The following is a 22,198-nucleotide window of genomic DNA, read 5'->3' as shown; positions in this document are numbered from 1 at the left end:
CCCACAATGTAATATAAACAAGGACACACACACACACAGACTCTCAAAACTACACGGACACAGATTTAGCTATATCAGGATCATCTATAATGTTTATTTGTTGTATTTTACATATTTGCTGCTGTTTCCACTCAAAAAACGACTAATCTGCCTTGCACAATGGTTTGCAAGTTATTCGAAAGTGTCAGCAAAGTTCATTGCACATATTTAAACAGTTTCATCAGTGAGATCCTCATACACAGGCTACATGAGTAAATATTTGACGATGATGCTGTATCCTAAGGCGTTGTCTAATGTAACACGCGGCACGAAACGCGACGCGCTTCTATTAAAATGAGCGCGGCTGAAAACGCTGGAGCCTGTCGCGTCGCGTCGCTTGCAGCGTGGATGGAGCGAGTCTACTAGACAGAGTAAACTAACAGAACAACCAATAACATGTTAAACGAGCACCAGGCAAAGGCTTTTCTGACCATAACAGACTTTGTAAAGCATGCAATAGAGAAAGTGCATTATTTCAGAGCTGTCAAACGCTCCATTCACAGACCTGTTTTTCAGCGGCTGACTCTTCAGCTCGTAATACGTCTTAGGCTCTTCGTGAAATTCATCTTCGACTTCAAAGTCGGCCACAATCCCCGATTCCGACTGCATTTTGAAAGTTGTCAACTTTAGTCAGCTCCCAGGTGGAAAAATAATACGTCAGTTCAGAGACGCACGAAGTGCCAGCCACCGTGATGTCAAGCTGTCAGTCAGTCAGTCAGTCCCCGTGCGCTCCAGACGCTAGTTTCAACCTGTAGTCCGTTAACTGCGTTATCTACTTTACTGCGAGTGCAGCTGAATGAAGCCTGGAACTACAAATCCCAAGTACGACAACAGCCTTGTGTCAGCATATTTTCATTGGCTGGCACGCGAAAAGGGGGCGTTACCTTTACCAGAGCCGTTAAAAAAAGCGCTCGACCCTCACAGTCACAGCAACGTTTTTGATTTGGGCTACGAACTTTTTAACGTAATGAACAGTAACAGTAACATTTTTTACTTGCTAAATTATCATTAGCATTTCTTCAGATGTTATCATTCACCGCAGATAAACTGCCTTTTTTACTTACAGTGCAATCAATGTCCACGCGATGGCAGTGTAATCAAATCGATGATCACTTCAGCGCAATAAAATGTAACGGTGTTCTTCAAGTGGGGAAAAAAAAATCGTACTTTCTCAAAAGGTTTACAGTAAGGCTCTTTTGCCGTGGGTTGGTTTGAAAGAATCAGACCATCAGTGTAGAAATGAAATAAAGGATTTGTCATTCAGGTGTAAGGTGACAATGGCTACATCTACAAACTGCTGCAATGACTTTAAATGAGAACTGTCAGACTGAAGATTTCAGGAAGTTTTTGTGATGTAGACAACCAATGTGATGTGTCTTAGTAATCAATTTAGATTAGTTCTAAGTAGCTAAGTAACACTTTAGGCTACTTTCTCACATCAGACATCCTCTTAAAAAACAGCTTTACATGCCAGACAACACAGTCTCATGGCAATCCATAACTATTATACTTTTATTTTGGCACATTGGTGGCTAATTTAGATTCAAACTCGTTTCTCATTATCTCATTTGTACGTTTTCATATGGTCTGCTTACCTGTACGGTTCTGGTTTTGGGGTGGACTTTTTTTCTAAATATAGGTCCGTACTTTTCAGGCTATGTTAAAAAGGGTGGTTGCATGCAAATTCACTTTTTTAACTTTAGTTAGTGTGTAATGTTGCTGCTTGCGCATAAACAGTATCTGCAAAGTTACAGCGCTGAAAGTTCAATGCAAACAGAGATAATGTCTTTTAAAGTTATGGCAGTTTATTGCCTAAAAAACGATGTGACTTCTGCCCGTAATGGTAATGGGCGTGGCATTTCCGGACAACCTGTGCTTGGCACTTCAGCCAATAAAACACAGGAAACTACATTTGGCCATCTAACCAATCTAAGACCATTGCGTTTTTCGGAGGGATGGGCTTCATAGAAGCAGGAAGCAAACAAGCCGTTCAAAGGACAGTGGAGACAGAACTGTGGAATATGTGGAAAAAATGACATTTAAAAAAAAAAAAAGTATTAAGACATGTTATACTGTGCCCCATAAACACAACCAAGCTTAGAAAAAACACGGAACAAACCCTTTAAAGCTACACTGTGTGATATTTTCCCCCATCTAGCGGTGTAAAGGTATATGACCATCCAGTGAATAATAGTTTCTGTTCCTCTCAATTCTGATATCGTTTTAACTCCTACGGTGGCCGATTTAGTCCAAGATTAACATGGCAATCCCCCTCTTCACATTCGACACGGTGCCATCGAGTGTTAAAACTCGAAAGGCAAAGCTTGAATTTATGGGTATGTCCCTCTTTGGCTAATGTACTTTCAAGATGGAGGGGCAACATGGCAACCGGCATTCGAACCCCTCACCCGTATGTATTTTCAATGACATATTATAAACTTACCAGAATACTTTATTACTCGAAAGAAGTAAATATATATTAATGAGTACATATATTTTTGAAAGAACTAAGTGTTTTTAGCTAAGAATAAACTAAAAGACTTACACAGTGTAGCTTTAACGAATTATAACAAAATCCCAGCTAACATTCCCAGAACGCTCTGGCAAGGTTCTCTCAAAGTTACGAACAATCGTTCTTCCAGTAATGTTAAATTTATCTGATCTTTAATAATGTTAATGTTAAAATATTAGCACAAAAATGTATTTACAGCAAACATCAAAGTACAGCCCACTACTTCATTTCAGTTTAGGGAAGAGAGTGGACGGATGGCCGAAGCCCTTGGCCCCTTAAATGTATCTGATATGATAAAAATAGCTGTTTTTACCTGACCGAAAAAAGCGGAAGTGCAGGTGCCCGGCGACCGTGTCCCATCCCGTCCTAATAAAAGTCCCGGTACTCTCGAGCTGTTTAGAATAGGCGCCATCCAGTGGACGAAAAGTTGCATAGTGCACCTTTAATAGCTTGCCTATACTACTAGTTACTAACTACTTTTTAAAGGACAACTCCGGTGAGAAATGAACCTAGGGGTAATTAACAGATGGTTACCAAGTAGATAGTTCTCTGGGATGCGTTTTCATGAAAATCGAATGTAAAGAGTTTTTATCTCTAAAAACAGATTAGCTTATAACGCTAGTCTATGGGGCACAGGGTAAGTGAAATTAAATCACTAGTTATTACCACTAACAAGGCTCAAAATAGCCTCACACCAACACGGTAGCATAATGAGGGTCCCTACATGCAAATTGAAGAATTGAGAATGTTGTAAGTGTACAAACAGTTTAATAAGAAGATACTTTATAAAGACAGTACATTACGTGTTTACAGACAGCAGCCATCTTGGAAAACAGTCTCCCTCGCCCTTGATGCGCACTTCAGCTGAGCCCGCAAGTTTGCGAGCTACGCAGAGGACTTCTACCCGGCAGTCAAAGCGGCATTACGTTGTGAAAGTGCGGTCACAGAGGAAGACCGTAAGGGTTTAGGGTGCCATTTTGGGACAGGGCCGATGTACACTCAACGGCTAGAGAATACCCACAATTTCACCCATTTTCCAAACCGCTGGTCCAATGTGGGTACATTGTAATACCATGCCAGTATAAAGCTCTTTTTAATTGATTAAGTTGTTTAACTAAGGTTTATACATGGCAGAGTTCAAGATAAATATTTTAAGTACTACTGATGCTGCCAGTTTGCTAAATTTCAAAGGATTATTGAACAGCAAACACAAACTATTCAAAAACTATGCATCGTTTTCATTTACTCCTCTAGTGGAGTATTTTAGTGGACTAATGTTGGCAATAGTGAATGAGGGTAAGGGGCGATTTCAAACACAGTGTGTTTCGACCGCAGGGTCTAAATGAAGTTCAGACAGCAACAGGTCTGAGGGTAAAAAAGTTTCTGAGACAAATTGTTCCAGGTAATTTCGGTGGAAACACTAGCCTGACGTGGTCATACTAAATTCTAGTCAGAATATGAGTCTGAAAACTGCTCCATTGAGCTGTGATTATGGGGCGTGTGTCAACCGAACTAGGAAAGACATCAATTGGACAGACCTACAACCAATCAGAGCAAGGAAGGGACGCATAACGTTACTTGTCAAATGTCAACAGAGCTCAACTGCACTGTGTTGCCAAGTCTGCGTTTTTTCCGCGGGTTCTTTTCTATGTCCGCGGGTTGAAGCGACTATTATGTGATATATAGACCCTGGAGTTCGAATTTTAGCAGGCAACCTTGCCACAATAACACACATTTACCCCCCAAACGCCATTTTTTCAACGGAGAACCCCCCTAGTAGTTGCCGCGTTTTGTTGTAAAAACTTGGCAACCCTGTCTGCACGCACGCTGAAATCAGGCTGGAATACACGATCTTTGCCAGAGTTGTAAAATAATATAATGAGACACAGAGTACTTACCCAACATGATCATCATTTCTGAGAGAAATTGTGAAGGTGATGCAAATACAAACAAGCTCTCCGTTTAGGATTCAAACAAATATACTCCAAGCCCCTTTCCTGACGAGGATGATTACGTGACTGTTGATCATCTGTCCGTCATCGTCTAAAGCCCGCCCTGATGATTTCATTGGTCCGAACAGTTTCTTTTCGGGGATAATTACTCCTCAATGGAGCGAGGCCAGACCGAATTGCCCGACCTAAAATTTTTGTGGGCGGGGCTAAATTCGGCTGGCATCCAGGTTATGGAAACACAGCTTTAGAAACACATTTTGTCATGTACACTAAATGTCCAATATAAAAATGACACCAAAACAAAGACAAAACCCATATTACTGCTATAATACAAACAAAATAACCAAGAAAAAAACATAAGAAATAAGAAACATAAGAACATAAGAAACATAAGAAATAACGTTTTCATGGGAATGTCAACAGAACATGTTTTTGTTAGCTGTGATTTTACTGGGATTCAGTCTGATTTGGGCTTCCAGTTGGAATGAACTTTGAGCTACTCCTTCACTGCAGATGGTGTTTGTGTGTGTTGTGGTGGTGGAGGGTGATGGGAAGCGGGAGCCCATGGGAATTCGCACAGTGGGCACTGAGAAGATGCAAATAAACCAGGCCCTTTGTTCAGATGTTTGGGATATGGCTGTCAAACCGCAGAACCTGAGCCTCTTTTCGATCCAGTTTTGCTATACATGGACGAGCCTTTAAAAAACCTTTCAGCAGTTGTGTACGCTGCATAATCTATACATGAAGAGTAATGACTTTGAATTACAGTTGCTCAAAGAAGAGCCGAGACATCACATTTGTAGAGGAGGCGCCTTGACTACAGGTTCAATAATGCTAATGTGTCTTCAAACTAGTGTGCCTGGGTTTTAGCATGAAACAGATTTTCTAATTTACCAATCATGAATATGATTATACTATGATCGATTGAAAAGTGATTTGAAACATTTTATAATTGCGTGATTAGTGCATGTAACACATATGATGCATTTTTACTAAATACACACAGCAAAAAATAGGCTAGCATGCTAATATTACTCAGTAGGCCTACTTATGGAATATTAAAGGTGTCATGAACTGGCTTTTACATTTTTTATACTGTTGTCTGAGGTCAACTTATGACGTTTGTGTGGTCTTTACATTCAAAAACATCATAACTAATAAGTAATAGTCTATTTTCTACATTGGTTTTGAGGCTCTCTCCTGAACGCTGGGTTTTGATGGGCGTGACGCACTGGAGACTCGGAAGTAAACGCCCACGGCTAGGATTGGATTAGGCATGAGGTACATGAGGGATTGTTTTGAAAACATGTAGGAAAACGGCAACCAGAATGATTCGCTCGCAGGGCTCGCAAAATATCTTCATCAAACAAACATAATGATTTCTCTCTCATCCAGTCGCAAATAATTGGAATGGTATTGTTTTATTACTTGGCCCGCCCGATCGGTGGATATAACCGTGCAACACACACGCACCAGGTGTAAAGGTAAATGACCATCCAGTGAATATTAGTTTCTGTTCCTCTCAATTCCGATTTCGTTGTAACTCCTACAGTGGCCGATTTAGTCCAAGATTAACATGGCTTCCAGTTCGACCTCGTCCATGAGTGCTCCTTCAAGTGATGAGGTTACTTTAGAAAACGATTATAATCGTTTATTAGCTAGAGGCACGCGAAAGGCGAAGCTTGAATTTATGGGTATGTCCCTCTTTGGCTAATGTACTTAAAGATGGAGGGGCGACATGGCGACCGGCATTCGAACCCCTCACCCGGATGTATTTTCAATGGCATATTATAAACTTACGAGAATACTTTATTACTTGAAATAAGTAAATATACATTAATGAGCACATATATTTTTAAAAGAACTAAGTGATTTTAGCAAAGAATAAACTAAAAAAGTTACACAGTGTAGCTTTAACACTGTTGTCACGGGCTGTTTGGTAACCCTGGCATGCGCATGAGGTTTTCGATTGGTCCCTGCAGAACATGTGGTGAAGATGTGGGAGAATTCAAAAGTGCGCAGTTCATGAAAGTTCCCAGTCTCGTTTTCATTTATAATATTATCTGAAAGTGTTTAGGTGAACCCGATACAGAGGCTCGGTTCCATTAGCTTACTGGAAGAACATTTGTTCAAAAGGTTGAGAGAACAGAACGGTCCCCATTAGCCTCTTTCTATCTCATAAGGTTCGGTCACACAATAGCAGGGTTTCTGCAGGTTTTATGAAGGGAAATTTAAGACCTTTTTAAGACCAAATAAAGAAAATGTAAGGAATAAACACATTTAGGAAAGAAATAAGGGAACATTACATTCTCTACATTTACATTTAGCAGACGCTTTTATCCAAAGCGACTTACAAAAAAGGGGAGAGCAATAGAAGCAACGAAACAAACAAGGCCAACAACCTGTAAGAGCTGTAAGAAGTCTCAATTAATTAGCACAGTACACTAGTTTTTTATTTATTTTTTATAGCCATCTACAATAGCCATCTACAACAAAAACTCACGTACGCAAAATACAGAAAACTGGATTTTCTAAATGTATGCACACAATGAGTTATATTAGCAACACTTCAAAGTTTGAAAGTATTTCCAATAGGTCTCCATAACTTTTTCATTCATTTTACAACAACAACAAAGCTTTGAAATAAAAATCTCTGCTCCCATACACTAGAATATGGATAACAAAATTGACTTTTACTGTAACTTTTTTTTTAAAGTTTTGCTTTGCTTTCCAGTGCAAATATCTAACAGATTCTAAAAGATACATTTACTTGAGAAGCAAAAGGACATGAGATAAGAAATCGTGTGAAATCTTCTGATCTTGTGAAAGTAATTTTCATGCCTGACAGCTGTATTCTTATTTTAAACAAACTTACTTCATTTGGTTCAATTTCTCTGAAAACAAGACCTAATTTCTTAATTTTGCATCTCATTTATATGTATTTAGATATTTGTGCTGGAAAACAAAGATCTTGAGGAACAAAGATGTTTTTTTCTTTTTCTTTTCTTTTTTTGAGCTGCATGCAATTTAATTTAGGGCCCTATGAAATCCTTTTTTTTTTTGTCTGTTTTTTGTTTGTTTTAAAGTTTATTCTATTTGAACTGTTGGACTTGTTTTAATTGTTAAACTAAATGTTATTAATCAAAAAAGCATGTTCAATTATTTGAGATCATGAAGCATGTCCAATTCAGCAACAAATTTAAAGGGGCATATTAAATCACAAAAATGTAATAATCAGTATAATAATCAGAGTAATTTATTTGATAAAAACAACTTATTTTATTAATTAGTTTACAATGATAGGGCCCTAAATGCCCACACCCCCTAGAAATTCTGTGTTGTGAATTTTAATTTATCTTGTAATCAAATGAACTCATAACAAAAGTCTTAGGGGGTTGGGATGATATGAGGGTGAGTAAATGATGGCACAATTAAATTTGGGAACTTAAAAGGGACTTACAATTAAAAGGGACTTAATTTTATGAAGCGACGAGAATACTTTTTGTGTGCAAAATAATGACCCTATTCTAGCCTGTGTCAGTCTATTACACTGTTTACGTTGTAATAAGTGCAGCGTTTTCGGGTTCTATGGCAGCCGATGCTGTTTATGTGAGCACAGTGGGGCAGTCGTGGCCTTTTAGAGAGTTGGACTTGTAACCGGAACTTGTAAGCGGCAGGACTTGTCAATGGATAATCAGCTTCCACCCTCAATACCACACCTGAGGTGAAACCCTTGAGCAAGGCATCGAACCCCCAACTGCTCCCCAGGCGCTGCAGCAATGGTTGCTCACTGCTCTGAGTGTGTGTTCAGTGTGTATGTGTGTGTGTGTTAAATGCAGAGCACAAATTTCAAGCATGGGTCACCATATTTTTCTCCACATGTCATTTCCAGTGATGCCAGTAACGCGTTACTCTAATCTGATTTTCTTCCAGTAACGATTATTCTAATGCGTTACTATTTCCAAACCAGTTATCAGTTATAATTAACTTATCCAAGTCGCTGGAGTTACTATTTTACTCATTTAACAAAGTAAAAAATAAATAAATATATGTTTTTTTTGCTTTCTTCTTGCGTCTTGGGGAGAGTATTTTTCAGGAAATATTTTTTAATTTCAACTTAAAATGTCAGGAGATACATTGTTGACGTTACTGTTAAAAACGCACTTCCAATAAAGTGAGTGTTGGCAAAAACGGTCGTCATTTCTATGTTGAGGCGGCAGGGGTGCTGTCGGCAACTGCTGAATGTAACTAATAAAGTAACTTGTAACCTTAGTTACTTTTAAAATCAAGTAATCTGTAAAGTAACTAAGTTACTTTTTAAAGGAGTAATCAGTAATCAGATTACCTTTTCAAAGTAACTGTGGCAACACTGGTCATTTTACACACACACCACGATGCTTGCGTATGATGATGACACAGGAGCTGCACTGTAACATTAACTGCTAGAAGACTATCACAAGATACAATGAAAATGAATTGTTGAATAAAGTCTTTATTTTTGTTTGTTTTTACTTAATAAAATTACGTTTGATCCACTGGAGTCACATGGTCTAATTAAATTAAGTCTTTACAACCTTTCTGGGACTTGAAAGAGAGCTCTCAGATTTCATCAAAAACATCTTCATTTGTTTTCTGAAGATGAACGAAGTTCTTCTGGGTTCTGAACGACAAGAGGGTGAGGAATTAATGACAGAATTTTCCTTTTTGTCTGAACTATCCCTTTAAATATATAGGCCTACTGGCCGGTTTATTCATCCAAAAATTGACATATTCTTTGATATTCCGCATTATAAAATTCAATTTTTATGAATGGATTGTGTGATTTCGTCTATGTTTCCCCCATTGTTGAACACAGCCCTAATTTCATAACATGAAGTTAAATTTAAGACTTTCTCCTCCAATTTAAGACATTTAAAGGCCTTAAATTGTGAATTGTCAAATTAAGACCTTTTTAAGACGAACAAAAACCCTTGAAACAAAAGGTCCATTGTTCATTGGCAATAGTGTAGCGATATGAAGCAGCATTACTCACACAGAACCACACTCGAACAAATTGAAAATGAGCGAAATCTTCGTGGGGAACTTAATCGTCCTCATGCGAAACTCCAAAACACGTGGATTCTAGATTAGACCCGCGAAATCTCACCGAATATTATGGTAGCCTAACTGTGGCCACGCCTTAAAAGCACTAGGCCTAAGGTAGGCTACTAATCGTAGATTGGATCAAGTCATTGGATTTAATCGATTTTCTTTCATGAATTATCAAGTGTCTTTAAATTGTATTTTGCTATTTATAACAATATGATTATTGGACAATTAATGTAGCCTAGCCTATTAGAATTCCACAATATTTCCCTGCAACCTCAATGATGATATAGAGCGATATGTTTGTTGTCAGTGAGCGGAGGGCGTGTAGGGCACACACACACACACACACACACACACACACACACACACACACACACACACACACACACACAATACTATGGTGGGTAGTATAGTATTAGCGAGTGTGCGCGCGCGCGCTCGCCCGTGTGCGCGCAGATAACGGCATGGCCCCGTCCCTGTCTTTGTAGCCGGTAAGGGGAAGGCGTGGTGAGTGTCTGATCACTGAACGAACTGATGAGGGAATGAAGCAGATGTGCGGCGATACATCCGACAGCGAGCGTGTGAACTGAACGGAAACGCCCTTACAGACCGAGGTAAGATTTATTTGCTCATGTATTAACCAAACGAGTCGCGTTTGTATTATTTGTCGCTTTTCGTCTGTTAGTCGGCTTTGACAACAGGCTGCACCAGAGCACGTGAAACACGATGGATTAACCGGGCGATGCTCGTGTTATTTCTAAATGAATAGGGATTGTGGCTCATGTGCAGCTTTTCGCATTTATTCTGCAAAATGACAACGAGACTGAGTCAGCCTATAATATTTTTTCTTTTCTTTTATGGGCAATAGAAAGGTGGGTTCTGTTACTGACCATATCTCAGCATTGATAAGAGAAGATTCATTAATGAATCTCATGTGCTCACTGTGTCCTGTTGAAGCATCTTTGTGAACTGTGAGGTACAAGATATTGACAATGTAGACAGGCTGCTCGGTTTTCACAAGCTCTTGGTCAGTGTGTCTTCTTCTTTTAGTTATCATTTTCTGAAGATAGACTATATTGTCACATCACAGACAGAGGATTGCCAAATTAATATTTCCTCTTTGATGAGGACAGGACATGACACAAGATGAAGTCATTATATTAAACAATTATAGCTGCATAAGCTTATTTATATGACTACTTCTTGTACTTAGAGTGTGATTTATATTCTATTACACTACAATCAAATCACTTATATTAAACTACAATCAAACCGGGATTGGCAATGTGTGTCTGTTGCTGATACACTCTCATTTTTATCTTCATGTTTTTAAATACATTTTAGACAGATTCTGCCTTATATTAAAATATTTTAGGTTTATGAAGTCATATAATAGCTTTGAATTTACTGACATTTTGTTATTTGCTGATAATCATCATTAACATGGTGTCAGTTTTTATATTTTTTTCGTGACACACATTTTTCTCATTGTAAACACATGCCTGTGGTCGGTGACATTTCTGCAAACAGATAGGTATGCTGTCCGTAGCACGTTTCTCAACACGATCAAACTAATAAAGAGTGGTACTAAAAGCACATTCAGTTTTATGTGAAACAGATACATGTAGATCTGGCAATATTTTATTACACTGGTTGATATCACTGCAGTTTGGAAATTAAATTAGTGAGTGGCATCAAAATGTTAATGCTCTATTGCATTTAAGAATAATGTACTACTTAAACTAAACCCGACACTAAACCTAACAGACCGTGATAATAAAAGCAAATGTGAGCTAAAAATGCATTTGATAAAGCCACCATGCCTTTTTTGCTTGCTTCTGCAAGCCTTTGAGCTCTTTTATTGTGACTCGTGTTTCATTGGATTCGTACCCGTCCACATCGCAAGTGCTACAAGGTGAACTACCGAACAAATATTGTACTATGATAACAAAGCAAGTAACCGAATCGATATTCTGCCCCAGTATTCATAATTTGGAATACAATTTGTTGTTGTATTTTTATTTTTTTACCAGAATTGCATGATATAAACTCGCAATTGCAAGTTATATAGTCATAATTGTGAGATATCAAGTCATAATTGTGAGATATCAAGTCATAATTGTGAGATATCAAGTCATAATTGTGAGATATCAAGTCATAATTGTGAGTTATATAGTCATAATTGTGAGTTATAAAGTCATAATTGTGAGATATCAAGTCATAATTGTGAGTTATAAAGTCATAATTGTGAGTTATAAAGTCATAATTGTGAGATATCAAGTCATAATTGTGAGATATCAAGTCATAATTGTGAGATATCAAGTCATAATTGTGAGATATCAAGTCATAATTGTGAGATATCAAGTCATAATTGTGAGTTATATAGTCATAATTGTGAGATATCAAGTCATAATTGTGAGTTATAAAGTCATAATTGTGAGATATACAGTCAGAATTGTGAGATATCAAGTCATAATTGTGAGTTATATAGTCATAATTGTGAGATATCAAATCATAATTGTGAGTTATATAGTCATAATTGTGAGATATCAAATCATAATTGTGAGTTATATAGTCATAATTGTGAGATATCAAGTCATAATTGTGAGATATAAAGTCACAAATGTGAGATATAAAGTCACAAATGTGAGATATAAAGTCATAATTGTGAGATAGTCATAATTGTGAGATATCAAGTCATAATTGTGAGTTATATAGTCATAATTGTGAGTTATAAAGTCATAATTGTGAGATATAGTCATAATTGTGAGATATCAAGTCATAATTGTGAGTTATATAGTCATAATTGTGAGTTATATAGTCATAATTGAGAGATATAAAGTCATAATTGTGAGATATCAAGTCATAATTGTGAGTTATATAGTCATAATTGTGAGTTATAGTCATAATTGTGAGATATAAAGTCATAATTGTGAGATATAAAGTCATAATTGTGAGATATCAAGTCATAATTGTGAGTTATATAGTCATAATTGTGAGATATAAAGTCATAATTGTGAGATAAAAAGTCATAATTGTGAGATTTCAAGTCATAATTGTGATATCAAGTCATAATTGTGAGATATAAAGTAAGAATTGTGAGATATCAAGTCATAATTGTAAGTTACAGTCATAATTCTGAGATTTCAAGTCATAATTGTGATATCAAGTCATAATTGTGAGATATCAAGTCATAATTGTGAGATATCAAATCATAATTGTGAGATATCAAGTCATAATTGTGATATCAAGTCATAATTGTGAGATATCAAGTCATAATTGTGAGTTATATAGTCATAATTGTGAGATATCAAGTCATAATTGTGAGATATCAAGTCATAATTGTGAGATATAAAGTCATAATTGTGAGATATCAAGTCATAATTGTGAGTTATATAGTCATAATTGTGAGATATAAAGTCATAATTGTGAGATAAAGTCATAATTGTGAGATTAAGTCATAATTGTGATATCAAGTCATAATTTTGAGATATCAAGTCATAATTGTGAGATATAGTCATAATTGTGAGATATAAAGTCATAATTGTGAGATATCAAGTCATAATTGTGAGTTATATAGTCATAATTGTGAGATATCAAGTCATAATTGTGAGATAAAAAGTCATAATTGTGAGATATCAAGTCATAATTGTGATATCAAGTCATAATTGTGAGATAGTCATAATTGTGAGATATCAAGTCATAATTGTGAGTTATAAAGTCATAAATGTGAGATATCAAGTCATAATTGTGAGTTATAAAGTCATAAATGTGAGATATCAAGTCATAATTGTAAGTTACAAAGTCATATTTCTGAGATATCAAGTCATAATTGTGAGATTTCAAGTCATAATTGTGAGATAAAAAGTCATAATTGTGAGTTATAAAGTAAGAATTGTGAGATATCAAGTCATAATTGTAAGTTACAAAGTCATAATTCTGAGATATCAAGTCATAATTGTGAGATATAAAGTAAGAATTGTGAGATATCAAGTCATAATTGTGAGTTATAAAGTCAGAATTGTGAGATATCAAGTCATAATTGTAAGTTACAAAGTCATAATTGTGAGATATAAAGTCATAATTGTGAGATATCAAGTCATAATTGTGAGATATCAAGTCATAATTGTGAGTTATAAAGTCATAATTGTGAGATATCAAGTCATAATTGTGAGATATCAAGTCATAATTGTGAGTTATAAAGTCATAATTGTGAGATATAAAGTCATAATTGTGAGATTTCAAGTCATAATTGTGAGATATCAAGTCATAATTGTAAGTTACAAAGTCATATTTCTGAGATATCAAGTCATAATTGTGAGATTTCAAGTCATAATTGTGAGATAAAAAGTCAGAATTGTGAGTTATAAAGTCAGAATTGTGAGTTATAAAGTCAGAATTGTTAGATATAAAGTCTGAATTGTTAGATATTAAGTCAGAATTGCAAGATATAAACTGGAAGATATAAAGTCGCAATTCAGTTCAGTCAAGTCAGAATTCAGTGATTTAAAGTGTCTTTTGTTCTGTATGTAAGGGAGTGAAACAGCAAAAAATACAATGTTTAAAAACCTCAGTTCAGTGCTGTTGCTGTAATTGTAAAAAACAAAAATAATTATCGGTTCTATATATCAGTTATCGGCACATAAACATGCAAATAATCGTTATTGGTTATCAATATTGAAAATCAATATTGGTCAATCACTAGCTAATATAATTCATTTAATTAAATTGGGGGCGTCGCTAGGCACTTTTTAAGTGGAATTCAGCCCCCCTAAATTTCTACCAAGCCCCGCTAGGAAATTTCTGATCAGATCTGCTGTAATATGTTCACAAAATCGTGAACGCATTAGTCCCCTTTAAACTTGACAGAAAGGCCCCTCTCGGAAAGGCATGACCTCACTGCTTGGTGATGAGAAGGAGGAGGATTAGGAGGACATGGTAAGGAGCAGCAAAGGAGTAATAGGACGTCATCCGGGCGATGACGAGACCCCGGCGGCAGGTAGACATCTGAAGGCACAGACCCAGAGACGATGGAGGGAGGAGCCAAGGTGGAGTAGAGGCAACTGGGGGACGACCAACAGAGGCGGAGCTGATGAAGCAAAGCAAAATTGCTGGCACAGGAGGCCAAGTGGTGGCAAGTGTCTTAGGTGGAGGCAGATTGCCCAAGGACTGAGGCGATGCCGGTGTGATGGAGGACAGAGGCGTGTGCCCGAAGGAAAGGAGGAGCCCTCTGCCGTAGGGGTGGAGGAATGGAGTGTAGCGGAAGATCTGGTGAAGTGACGACTGACCAAGGAGGAGCCAGTGGGACGAAGGAACCCAGCGAAGTCGAAAGGCCGAGGGTGTTTGGTGGAGCTGATGGTGGGAAGAGCCAAGGCTAAACTGACAGGTTTGATGGGCAGAGCCAGAGCGACGTGATCAGAAGTCTGAGCCACAGGATCCACTCACTCAGGCGCTGATGGAGGTCGCTCGATGTCACAGCATGGCATTATAAGAGATGGCGAAGGGCTGCAAACCTCCAGCAGAGGCAGGGCTGGAGGACTAGCTGAGAGGTGCGGTGACGGAGGCAGATGGAGACTTGTCAAGGTTGTAGGTAATAACATATCGTCCATGAGGGTCTCTGTGCTGTTTAGAAACAGCAATGAAGGTTCACAGTTCAAACAGTCCAAAGTGCTTTTTAGAAACAGCAATGATGAAACAAAATGGAGTGGGATAGGCTGGGAGTCGATACCTCTGCACTGAAGTCCATCAGTCTATTTTCCCCATTATACCCTTGGCCACAGATGTCGCAGGCTCACACCCCTGGTCAGACTCACTGGGGGGCTGCTCCTCCGGGGCGAGGGTCAGCGATGTCCTCTTCTCCTCAGGCTCTGGCTGATGTGTCCTCCGTGTTTGCAGGTGGTGACGCAGGCTCTAGGTCTAGCTGTGCGTGGACCGGGGGTAGACACTCTCCAGACACTGGTTGATAGCGTCCCTTCAGTTTAGTCTAGAGATGTCTGGGAAGTCTATAGGGTGATGATAATTCGCCCGAATCCAGAACAATGACTCGTCGTCAAAGGGGCTGGTGACGGCAAGAAGACAGACGTTATTGGTGAAAACAAAAAAATACAAAACAGCAAACTGCGCTGTGTTTAGGTTGGGTGATCTGTCACAGGATTAGGGCTGTGCGATATTGAAAAGAAATATGCGATATGCAATATTGCTATTAGTGAGTAAAATCTATTTAAATTATGAAGCCATTTGTGTTTCACATTCTCTCTCTGTAGCTATGCTACAACTTCTAGAAGTGACCAGCAGTGTTTTAGCAAACATTTATGTCACAAATCGTTCACGACTTTTTCAACATGGAAAAATAAAACAAAAACCAATCTCTATAAAATGACTGAACTGAAAATAAAAGTGGAAAACAGGAAAAATGAAATAAAAAGGTAAGCTATCAAAACCAAGACAACTAAACAATAAGGCCAGAGAAAAATACCAAAATGAAACCTGGAGAAAATGAGCAAAATAAAGACAGAAACTTCACTAGACTCAAAAACTCAGGAACAAAGAAAAAACTGAAAATAAATCCAAAGCTACAAAAACAGGAGACACTAAAACTAGAACTGACTTGACACTGGGTTAGAAGCTTGCACGGACAAACAAATGCAAAGAACCAGCAAAGACATGAGGGAAGGTAGCACAATATAAAGGGACCAGAGCACATGAGGAACAGGTGAGCACAATTAGTGACACAGACCAGACTAAACAAGGGGGCGTGGTAACAGCAAACAAGGAGGCAGGACAAGAGGAACACATGACAGACACAAAGAGAGACAGATCCATGTACTAAAGCCTAGTTCACACTGCCCGATTTTTGCCCCGATTTTGAGTCGCCGACAGGTTTTGTGAAATCGCCGACAAATGCCCGAGATCACAGGCAAATCGGTGCTCGTGCACGCGAGTGACAATCACGCAGTATGAATGATCAAAGACGCGATCAGAGAGAATCGCCGACGAGTCGCCGACGCCGGTGAGATATTTGGCATGCTAAATATCTGTACCTGTCGCCGATTCAAACTCCTGCTGTGTGAACAGCGTTCTGACTGAAAATTACACCGACAGCCAATGAGAGAGTGAGATACAGGGCAGCAGGAGGTTCAGGGACGAGTTATAAAGCAGAATTTCAGTATTTTAATAGATATATTTACAATTCTATCAAACAGAAACAAAGCCCAAACATTTGCACATCCAGCCACAGCAGCAGCACATTAAATAATTATTTATTTACCTCAAACTGTCTTTGCAGAACAAAATCCTGGCTCCCTCTGTCTCTCCAACAATTTCTTCCGCCATTATCTTTTTTCTTTTTCTCCACAAATCAGCGCACATACAATTTGAAGCAAACTTTGTGCAGTTTATCATTTTTAATAACAATCCCAAGTCTCGCGCGAGAACTCCGGTCTGACGCACGTGTGATCTCGCGTTGTTTACTTGTCACATCGCACGTGTGTTTGGGAAACGTAGTTTGCACCGGAGAGAGAGAGAGTTGTCGGGGATTGTTCCTCTTGATCAGTCATGCAGTGTGAACTCCTCTGTCGTCAAACCATCGTGCAGTGTGAACACAGCAGTGACTGAATAACAACCCAGATAGTCATGCAGTGTGAATAGAGCAGTGACCCGACGAGTTTGAAAATCGTGCAGTCTGAACTAGGCTTAAGACACAACACAAACATAGAGACATTAAACAAAGACAAAACAGACAGAGCTGCCAGGGCAGAACCCTGACACATGGAGAAACTAATATAATACATGATGGTGATGAACTAATATAACAAACAGGTGTGGTGATGATTAGTGTTCATAGGAACAGATGAGTGGCGGGAAACTCAAACAAAGGAAAACATGATGATTGAAAACAAACTAAATGAATGAAAACGAAACTAAGAATGAATACAACTGAATAGGCGTGATGGTTATTTCTTTCTACTAAATAATGACCCAGCAGCTGATAGTGACATATTTACTAGAAAAAAATATATATTTTTAATGTCGCTTTGAATTATAGAAGTGGCATGTCCTAATTTGACTTAAGCCTAATCCTGACATAATCTAAACCGTGTCTGTGAAACCAGGCCTATATGTTTTTTTTTCTTCATTTTTTTAAATCATACCCTCACTGGGGGTGAACCCTCTAATATTAAAATCCTGACAATATCCATATTGTTATTTCTAAGGTTGCTTTTACAGTGTACTGTTGCTATGTGCAGTCTACATATACTTCCTATATATCTATATATACTTTCTTTACCTTTTTTATTTAAAGGGATAGTTCACCCAAAAATGAAAATTAGCTCATGCTTTACTCACCCTCAAGCCATCCTAGGTGTATATGACATTCTTCTTCCAGACGAATACAATCAGAGTTATATTAAAAATGTCTTCCTAGCTTTATAATGGAATTGATTTACTTGATGGGTCATTTTTTGAAGTCCATAAAAGTGCATCTATTCATCATACGACCATATTATACCAACAGCCATATCACCCTGTAGCCCAAGACTGGTTTCCCACTGAAGCTAAGCAGGGCTGAGCCTGGTCAGTACCTGGATGGGAGACCAAATAGGAAAACCAGGTAGCTGCTGGTAGAGGTGTTAGTGAGGCCAGCAGGGGGCGCTCACCCTGTGGTCTGTGTGGGTCCTAACGCCCCAGTATAGTGATGGGGACACTACTGTCAAAGAGCACCGTCCTTTGGATGAGATGTTAAACCTGAGGTCCTGACTCTCTGTGGTCATTAAAAATCCCAATTTGCCCATTGGCCGCTGTCCATCATGGCCTCCTAATCATCCCCCTCTCCTGATTGGCTTCATCACTCTGTCTCCTCTCCACCAATCAGCCGGTGTATAGTGAGCGTTCTGGCGAAATATGGCTGCTGTCGCATCATCCGGGTGTGTTGCACATTAGTGGTGTTTGAGGAGATTCCCCTTCTATGTAAAGCGCTTTGAGTGCCAAGAAAAGCGCTACATAAATGTAACAAATAATAATAATTAATGATTCATTTTATGGGTCTTGTGAGTGGGAATGTACCTGTAATCTGAAGCCTTTCTCAGCCATCAGCTTTCAACAAAAATATCTTCATTTGTGTTCTGAAGATGATCGAAGGTCTTACGGGTGTCCACCGACATGAGGGTGAGATATTTTTGGGTGAACTAACCCTTTAATATAGATAGATGAACTTTTATGGACTTGAAAAACGACCCATCAAGTCAATGCCATTATAAAGCTTGGAGGAGACGGGACTTTTTAAATATAACTGATTGTCTTTGTCTGAAAGAAGAATGTAATATACACCTAGGATGACTTGAGGGTGAGTAAATCATGGGTTGATTTTCATTTTTGGGTAAACTGTCCCTTTAACTACTGATTTTTGTTTATTAGCTTGAGGATTTGGAGATATTTTAGGATGAGCAGACATGGCACTCATGTTCGCAGGACTCTAGCTCATTGATATTCAAAGTTTTACCTGGAAGTAAAATGAGGTCATGCGGCTGAAGGAATATTTGCATCCCGGGATTTGCATGCCATGCTGCAGGCTCTCCAAAAAAGATTGATGCTTACTAAAAGCTTATGAAATCATACTTTTAAAGTGTTACAAATGTTAGAATTTGGCAAAAACTGACTGTAAAACTAACAGCATTACACAAACCTAATACACCATGTTTCCTACTGAATCTCTTGCTTTTTAAATACACTTTAATTTGAATGTTAGCTGCTGCTAGTCAGAGCCATTGGAGTCGGTCTCATTTAAGAAAGTACTTTATTGAACAATTTGGATACGCCTGTGAGATGTCAACAGGATGTCATCAATATTTTATGTCTGTTTTCATGTAATAAGATGGCTATAAATTTAAAGCAGCATAAAAGTAGTTAACTTTTAGGAATACAATAGCATTTTGATGGCCTTAAAACTGAACACAAACAAAAGTTCAGTTTTGATTTAATACAAAATTTCTCATTTGAACCCCATCACCTGTTATTGCTTTTTTTGTTTTCCTCTTATCTCTAAAGTAAGAGTCTTTGACGCACAGCTAGCCTGTCAGCTTTGTAAACAGGAACTTGTAGTTAAAGGACGATCTTTGGAGGTGGAAATAAGCTAGAATCTTCCACCGTCTTTTCTGTGAGAAGCAACTGCAGGAAGTGTTCATGTTCAGGAAGTCCTGTCACACACAGACATCAACTCATTTTAAACAGCAAATCAGAGGACACATCACTCATTGTTTCTGCTTTGGTCGACCCCTATGAAAACAGCAAGTCAGTGGACGTGGCAGTGTTTTTCCATGACAGACAGTACATTTTCACATCCTTTTCAACAGTAGCAAATCTTCCTGTAAAACATTTTTCACAGATTACGTTCAAGGTGCTTTTATATACAAATTTAGTTAGGAGAAGATCACCTAGTGCCTGAGCTTATTTTTAGTTGTGTCATTTCTCTTTTTCATCTTATGAAAGCTCTGCTTCTCTTAACTGTTTGATGCCTTTGAGTTTCATAGTTGGCAGGTAGAGTTTCTCCACAGGACACTGATAATCCTCAAGAAAGGCGGGACCACACTGCCAAGAAACTCATATTTCACTTTAAAGTCAAAAGAAAACAAGAATTTATTGTAGTTTCTAATATATTATAAGGCTGCTTTTATTTGATTAAAATACTGTAAAAACAGTGATATTGTTAAGTATTATTAGAATTTAAAATAACTGAATATATGCAATGTACTCCTGTGATCAAAGCTGAATTTTCAGCATCATTACTCCAGTCTTCAGTGTCACATGATCCTTCAGAAATCATTCTGATATGTTACCCTGGACCACAAAACCAGTCATAAGGGTCGTTATATATATATATATACCATCAGAAAGCTGAATAAATAATTGTTCAATTGATGTATGGCTTGTTAGGATATGACAATATTTGGCTGAGATGAAAATCTGGAATCTGAGAGTGCAAAAAAGTCTGAATATTGAGAAAACCATCTTTAACGTTGTCATAATGAAGTCCTTAGCAATGCATATTACTACTACTAATAATACATTTATACAGGTCCTTCTGAAAAAATTTGCATATTGTGATAAAGTTCATTATTTTCCATAATGTAATGATAAAAATTAAACTTTCATATATTTTAGATTCATTGCACACCAACTGAAATATTGCAGGTCTTTTATTGTTTTAATACTGATGATTTTGGCATACAGCTCATGAAAACCCCAAATTCCTGTCTAAAAAAATTAGCATATTTCATCTGACCAATAAAAGAAAAGTGTTTTTAATACAAAAAAAGTCAACCTTCAAATAATTATGTTCAGTTATGCACTCAATACTTGGTGGGGAATCCTTTTGCAGAAATGACTGCTTCAATGCGGCGTGGCAGGCGATCAGCCTGTGGCACTGCTGAGGTGTTATGGAGGCCCAGGATGCTTCGATAGCGGCCTTAAGCTCATCCAGAGTGTTGGGTCTTGCGTCTCTCAACTTTCTCTTCACAATATCCCACAGATTCTCTATGGGGTTCAGGTCAGGAGAGTTGGCAGGCCAATTGAGCACAGTAATACCATGATCAGTAAACCATTTACCAGTGGTTTTGGCACTGTGAGCAGGTGCCACGTCGTGCTGAAAAACCAAATCTTAATCTCCATAAAGCTTTTCAGCAGATGGAAGCATGAAGTGCTCCAAAATCTCCTGATAGCGAGCTGCATTGACCCTGCCCTTGATAAAACACAGTGGACCAACACCAGCAGCTGACATGGCACCCCAGACCATCACTGACTGTGGGTACTTGACACTGGACTTCAGGCATTTTGGCATTTCCTACTCCCCAGTCTTCCTCCAGACTCTGGCACCTCGATTTCCGAATGACATGCCAAATTTGACAAGCCCAAAAGTGTCTTGACCTGGGGAATGCGGCACCTGTAGCCCATTTCCTGCACACACCTGTGCACGGTGGCTCTGGATGTTTCTACTCCAGACTCAGTCCACTGCTCCCGCAGGTCCCCCAAGGTCTGGAATCGGTCCTTCTCCACAATCTTCCTCAGGTCACCTCTTCTCGTTGTGCAGCGTTTTTTGCCACACTTTTTCCTTCCCACAGACTTCCCACTGAGGTGCCTTGATACAGCACCCTGGGAACAGCCTATTCGTTCAGAAATTTCTTACCCTCTCGCTTGAGGGTGTCAATGATGGCCTTCTGGACAGCAGTCGGGTCGGCAGTCTTACCCATGATTGCGGTTTTGAGTAATGAACCAGGCTGGGAGTTTTTAAAAGCCTCAGGAATCTTTTGCAGGTGTTTAGAGTTAATTAGTTGATTCAGATGATTAGGTTAATAGCTCGTTTAGAGAACCTTTTCATGATATGCTAATTTTTTGAGACAGGAATTTGGGGTTTTCATGAGCTGTATGCCAAAATCATCAGTAATAAAACAATAAAAGACCTGAAATATTTCAGTTGGTGTGTAATGAATCTAAAATATATGAAAGTTGAATTTGTATCATTACATTATGGAAAATAATGAACTTTATCACAATATGCTAATTTTTTCAGAAGGACCTGTATCTATATACACACACACACACACACACACACACA

The 22,198-nt window shown here is 38.3% G+C and overlaps 2 protein-coding genes across 7 annotated transcripts in view; one reads left to right on the top strand and one right to left on the bottom strand.

Moving 5' to 3' along the window:
- Positions 1 to 774, bottom strand: part of mitfb (melanocyte inducing transcription factor b) — a 78,354-nt gene extending 77,580 nt beyond the window's left edge. Inside the window, exon 1 of one of the 2 annotated variants that reach the window (XM_067446833.1) lies at positions 545 to 774. In XM_067446833.1, the coding sequence (XP_067302934.1) occupies positions 545 to 648 (104 nt within the window). In that variant the 5' untranslated portion in view covers positions 649 to 774. The remainder of the gene's footprint in view (positions 1 to 544) is intronic. The other variant, XM_067446835.1, reaches the window with a different exon arrangement.
- A 9,220-nt stretch (positions 775 to 9,994) lies between these two features.
- frmd4bb (FERM domain containing 4Bb) overlaps positions 9,995 to 22,198 on the top strand; it is a 106,245-nt gene continuing 94,041 nt past the window's right edge. For 4 of the 5 annotated variants that reach the window (XM_067446827.1, XM_067446825.1, XM_067446823.1 and 1 more), the window contains exon 1: positions 10,434 to 10,463. In XM_067446827.1, coding sequence (XP_067302928.1) covers positions 10,449 to 10,463 — 15 coding nt within the window. In that variant the 5' untranslated portion in view covers positions 10,434 to 10,448. Of the gene's footprint in view, positions 10,206 to 10,433; positions 10,464 to 22,198 lie in introns of those variants that run through there. The other variant, XM_067446824.1, reaches the window with a different exon arrangement.

The sequence above is a fragment of the Pseudorasbora parva genome, chromosome 6 (assembly GCF_024679245.1).
Source record: "Pseudorasbora parva isolate DD20220531a chromosome 6, ASM2467924v1, whole genome shotgun sequence".
Lineage (NCBI taxonomy): Eukaryota > Metazoa > Chordata > Actinopteri > Cypriniformes > Gobionidae > Pseudorasbora > Pseudorasbora parva.
This window is presented reverse-complemented; position numbering and strand designations above follow the sequence as displayed.